The sequence below is a fragment of the Ostrea edulis genome, chromosome 6, assembly GCF_947568905.1.
Source record: "Ostrea edulis chromosome 6, xbOstEdul1.1, whole genome shotgun sequence".
Taxonomy (NCBI): Eukaryota; Metazoa; Mollusca; class Bivalvia; order Ostreida; family Ostreidae; genus Ostrea; species Ostrea edulis.
In genome coordinates, this window is record NC_079169.1 from 73,975,477 (window position 1) to 73,981,751 (window position 6,275).

At 35.8% G+C, this 6,275-nt stretch overlaps 1 protein-coding gene across 1 annotated transcript; it reads right to left on the minus strand.

Annotated features, from left to right (window-relative positions):
- Positions 1 to 299: 299 nt before the first annotated feature.
- LOC130046951 (uncharacterized) lies at positions 300 to 4,741 on the minus strand. Its single transcript, XM_056140746.1, has 3 exons — positions 3,920 to 4,741; positions 1,750 to 1,878; positions 300 to 871 (listed from the first exon to the last, which is right to left on the minus strand). Exons 1-3 carry the CDS (start codon positions 4,632 to 4,634, stop codon positions 471 to 473), a joined length of 1,245 nt encoding a protein of 414 aa, XP_055996721.1. The 5' UTR covers positions 4,635 to 4,741; the 3' UTR covers positions 300 to 470.
- Positions 4,742 to 6,275: the final 1,534 nt, after the last annotated feature.

A 6,275-nucleotide genomic window follows, 5' to 3' on the forward strand; every position in this document is an offset into this window, starting at 1 on the left:
AACTTTAAATTTCTGGTGAAGATATGCAAAAAAAAAAAAAAAATAGTAATATTCTCCAATCGTTTTGCACCTTTTGAACTTGCATCATCATGTGCTGAACAACCATAATATGGTTGACTCCTTTGAACTAAGAGGCTAATACATGTAGCTGGTGAAAATATATTTGATCTGCCGAAAAGACGATCAACATGCATTCAAATATTGTGAGGGTGACCATAAGTAGCTATATTTTAAACAGTAATTCTAAGTTGGACTGCAACTGATGACGGATGCATAAAATCCAACACAATGAAGGTAAATTGCAGGGATAATTGGATTTATTTTTTCAAAGTTTCTGTGACGTCAAGTAAACGATTTAGCATCTCTCTTGATTGATCTCAGTATACATGTACTTATCATCCACATTCCTAATTATCATTTACAGGATTGTCATTTGACGATGGCATCAACATCTTTATGTATTGTTTCATTTACAGCTGGAATCCAGAGAAGGTTGTGATTGGTACACTTTGGGAATAGTAACCTTTTCCCTGGTAACGTTTAACCCACACCGAGTCTCCCTTGTCCAATCTTAGAACAACCAGGTTAACTCCGGTCTCATAATAATCATTGTCACCAGAGTCATATGCCATCGTTCTGACCTGGGAATTGCCATTCAGTACAATATCTACCCGAATTTGCTCAGTATTGTAACTTTGTGCACTGACAAAGAAGACATAGTGACCGCCCACGGGGGCAGTGAAGATCCCTGTTCCGGTGTTGTAACCTCCACCCACGTTGTTTATCACCTGGGGAAAAACCAGTGTACCACCGGTCCACGAAGAGGAGCTTGACGTTATCGTAGCGGTAAAGGCCACTTTACTCGACAAACCTAAAATATAAATATTGTCTCGTTATATATTGTTCTGCAGCTATGTTAAGAATGGAGTCTCTAAAAAGGAAACTAAATAAACCTTAAACGCCTCCATCTCTGAAAGATCATCTCTGACAATGTATTATTAATCAGAAAGGCACGTACTTTATCAATATTACAATGATGAAATAAAAGAAGGTATATTACATAATACACATACTAAATTATTGTTTTCCCGTAAAGAAGCCATTTAGGAATTGTTCAGTATTGTAAACAGATCACAGGTTCTATAAGTGCTCGGATACCGAAAATTATTTTAAGAATCAGTGACATAAATGACCATGGAAATGCTTCTGATTTATAATTTAGATTCTTTAGGTTTTACACTGTTATCTGATTACATGTATTATACTTGTATATCATCCACATTATGGAATATTAAAAATTCATAGAGTACTGAAATATTAAGAAATCTAATCAAAATCTTTGCAATTTGTTCATTTCATAAAACATACTCTTTACAAAACATAGTGTTATTACTTAATCTACAATATGAATTGATATTATATATATTTTTTCTATTTTCCAACTTTAATCAGCAGAAAAAGCTACACAAAATGAGCAGGGGTGTAACCTACTATTACCCGATCACGTGGCGATCTGTTTCCTGGTCACGTGAGAAACTATTACCCGATTAACAATATTAGGTAATTAAAATTATTTCATGCCTACAAGGGAAAGTCAAAACTATTGCCCCTCGGTAGTGCCGAAGACCCGGGAAACTATTGTGACAACAGTTTCCCGGGTCTTTGCCACTACCCCGGAACAATAATTTTGACTGTTTCCTGAATAGGCATGGAATAATTGTATACATGTAACAATGTAAAACTACATACCGCAGTGGTTGTTAGTAACATTCATTCGGAACACCTCTAAAGATGACACAGTAGACGAGAGTTTTAGTTGTTCATATTCAGCCTTCTTCACTTCTGCTTCTAGACTACTAACTGTGCTGTTCAAATCATCTGCAAAAAAGTATGTTAATATACATTGTATGTACTCAGTTTTAAGGAATTTCCTGAGTCACATTTCGTGTACCACAGTGATATTTATTTCAAATATTCGAAAAAAAATTGTTTGTTTGTTTGTTTCCTTTGTTTTTTGTTTGTTTGTTACCTTTGTTTTTTGTTTTTTTGTTTGTTTGTTTGTTGTTGTTTTTATTGTTGTTGAAAATATACTGTTACATCATCAATCGGTAAATGTTAATGCGATGTAACGATTTCATAAATATACATATATCAAAGTACTGAGAGTACTAATAGGCAGAAGCATGTTTTTTAAAAGTACAAAATTATCCTTCAACTTGATGTTGTGACCTGAAAATCAATAAGGATCATATACTCTTTAAGAACAAACACTGTCTCAAGTTTACTTACTGTCAAATACTTCTCTCAAGATATTGAGCAGACAATGTTTTCCATATTGTAGAAGTTTGATCCAATAGACTCCTGTTCTGCTTCTTGTGTGGCAAATAAAGCAATGTGAACCCTTTGATCACAACCTTTACTGTACTGGTAACAATATGTACTCATCATAGTTTTACGGGATTGATGAATAGGTTCAAGCCCCCTCCCCCAAGATACTCCGAATGATAAGCAGTGGACTTGTGCTGTCTAACACCTTACTCATGCATAACCTGCTGAAACAACCCTGACATAAAATTCGAACCTTGGTCGGATTGAATGGCTTTAGGTACTCCTACAAAGCTAAAAAAAAAACTTGATAAGCGCCTTAACGATGGACTTAATATTCCTATGAGGTGTAGCTTCAGGGAATTGAGTAGATATACACATAATAGTGAATACTGGGTATTAGTGAGTAAATACTGGTTCCCTGACCTAGTCTTGGAGAAAGGTCCTACAGAATCCAACAACACTCTGCTAAACGGTTTTTCAAAGCTTGGATTGGAGAGGGACAGATGGAATTTTCTTAGTAAGTTTCCACACCGTCTGGCAAACATGAACACGACTTGTAAAATTCAGAAACATCCTTTTTCAACTTGGGCCAATAAAATGATGGTTGGTTGATTATATTTTTCTTCGAGAATTTTTCACTCAAATGGAGACATCACCATTGCCAGTGAAGGACTGCAAAATTTAGGACTATGCTCTGCGCTTATGACCTTTGAGCAGAGAGGGATCTTTATCGTGCCACACCTGCTGTGACACGAGGCCTCGATTTTTACGGTCTCGTCCAAAGGACCGCCCCATTTTCGTCTCTTACGACAAGTAAGGGGTACTGAGGACCTATTATAGCCCGGATCCCCACGGGGCCCAATAAAATGACTCACAATTCCGTTACAAGTCCCATGGGGATCCGGATTAGAATAGGTACTTTATTGAAAAATGTTAACAGACGACGTTAAACGAACAGAGGGAAGTTCCGCTTACTGTCAATTGTGAAGATGTTTACCCCCACCCCCCAATCCTGAGACTTAGCACAAACTCAGCATACTTGCATCCTGTATGATAGAAGAGTTCTTGTCTGTAAACTGGAGAAGGAGTTTGTGCGAAATAGGTATCCTATATGCACTTAAAATGATAAATTGATTTAAAGAAAATGAAAATACTGAATGCAGTGCTGCCTCGATAGTATTTCTACTAATATCCTACATGATATGAAATACTTTATTCAGGAAGCATGATAATCGTCGACGGTACCAATTCCTTATGAAATATTGATTCTGGAAAGACTTTTACCGATATGGAGATGTGCTCCTGCTGTCCCTTTAGAAACAGTCTTGTGGATGACTTCATAAAACCAATAATGTTGGATAAAGAATTATAGATATCAATGGTTTCCTTCCCTACCATATACACATCTCTCTGAAGTGGGCGAATACATGTATAAAACGAGGGCAAATTTTTTCCATGTATATATATATATCAGTTGCATATCAGTTTTTTGAGAAGATGAGTATGTCTACAATTTTTGAGGACAACCTTTGTAAACTTTTCTATCCATAACCCATCAATTTTCGCTATTCATGAATTGCATTCTACTTACCGAATAATGACTTTGCCATGCTCTGTTGCACTCTTTCTAGGTCTGACAAGGCAGTTGTCAGTTTTCTACCCGTGCTTCTCATTTCTCTGCTATACATGGCCATGGAATCATTAACTCTCTCTGAGATCATCATATATTTGTTTTCAACGAGTTCAGGTATATTTTTATCTATTTGCAGAGTGTGTTTATTCAGATCCAAAAGTGTAGTGGACAAATAGCGAACCTCGATTTTAAGGTCAGCAAGTACTCCTGATGTGTTCCGTTCAAACTTTCGTTTTTCGTCAGATAGCTGTTTTTCGAACACACGGTGATTTTCGTCCATTTCCGTGATGTTTTCTTTTAAAGCGATAATATTTTCATTACATTTGGTAATATCGTCATTCAGTTTATTGTTCTGGAACTTCAGGGACTGTAACTCTGTCTTCAGTTCGGTTATTTCTCTGTCTTTAAGTGACGAAATTTCACTTTCTGCAGACACAAGGCTTTGTTGCAAGGACACCACGTCCTTCATCAAAACGTGGACATTTTTCACCAATGTCATTCGGATCAACGTCTCCTGATTTAGTAACTGTCGGAACACATCGACGCTCTTCGTATCAAGTGTACTGAAGTCGATATCTGTTGAGTTATGCATGCTGTTGTCTGTTACAACTGATAAACCATTGGATCCGAACAAGCATATTGCCACGAACGACAAGCACACCAGCTGCTTCATGGTGGAAATGTCTTATTTTGATACGCAATTCAGTTTATATACCCGACCAATATTTACAAATCCGTTTATAAGATTTTTCGACCCAGATATTTCTGAATTTTTCGCTCACCCGTGCCATAACATAATTCATCTAGTTCTGATTGTAACGGGGACCGTTACACATTTTCCCCAAATGTCCCCCATTTACAAAGTGCAGCCAATTTGTTTCACATTTTGTTTGAGTCGTTCAATATACACTTTAATTAATAACAGTATAACTTTCACTTTATTTCCTTGAGTTATGTAAGTTAAAGTATTATTCAATCAAAATGAACTAAACGTACATACACTTGCTGGTCAGCAATTTTGACCATGTCAATTCCGTTAAGCGTCTCAATAGATATCTACAGAATCATTTTCAAAATCATTCCTTAAATAAGCAAAAATATTTTAGACGTTTGAGCATTATCCAATCAAAATGAAAGGGGCGGACATGTGTGTTGATAACTACGATATATATTTAAAACGATTTCATGGGAAAACAAACACTTTAAACTGATTCCAAAGTTCCTGTACCAACATTTTGATGCACGTACATACATATGCATGTTCACAGAAAATAGCATCCGTTTTGTGCATCTACAAGTGATATACTATCATCCTAAAAGATTTCAACCTTCTGTAGTTTCTTAGAACACTTCTGGAGGTAAAAGTTCCGGAGAAAAACAATAAAGAGAAGAAGAGGAAGAGTAAAAACACTTCGTTTGGGGAGCATAACTAGTTCTAATTGTAACGGGGACCGTTACAGATGCCCCCCTCCCCCTTTAGAAAGTGGTGCCATTGTGTGTCAGCACAACCAATCATCTTACATGTACAATCTTCTAAGTTTTTGTAGTTAGTACCTATGATGTCATTATCATTCCATTTTTCTCATACATAAGAGATTTGCAGGTCATCTAAATATTGGCCAATCAAAATTTAACGCAGGTGTTTGCGCGTGTGTAAGTGATTTTGACTATGCTACATAGAGAGTTTAAAATATATGTGTCACATAAATTTCGAAACATTTAATTGAAATCTCGAAATGTTATAGATCGATACCTGATGAAAGAAATTAAGAATTACAATGCACCATTCATTAAGTATTTGTATTGTAAACCCACAGCAAAAATATAACTTTACATCAGCCTTAAATTAGAAAATTATGGCCAATTTGTTTCGGGAAGATAACAAAAATAATAACTAGACACGATCTCGTTTTGAACAACGAGGAGGTCTTCTGTTGGATTCTGTAATGCGATAGATGTAATAAAGATTACGATGATGGCCATTAACTTTGATCTACAATGCAAAGATATCTTTAGTTTCAGCAACAGAAAGAATAAAAATTTTGAACATAAGGCCCGTTTAGAATATTCATAACGTAATGGATCGTCATATTGGTGACGTCAGTAATCCAATATTGCCTAACCGTCATTTTCCTAGTATCAGAAGTTGCAAAAGAGATGTAAAGTTTTTATTTGTGTATAAACTGATATTGACAAAAATGTATACATTATGCAGTAAAAAAAATGGTGCTTTTTCTTAGCTTTACCGAGCAATTGATTACTAATATTTTAAGCGTACTTTTAAAAGCATCACTATTTAGTACTATATGTAGAT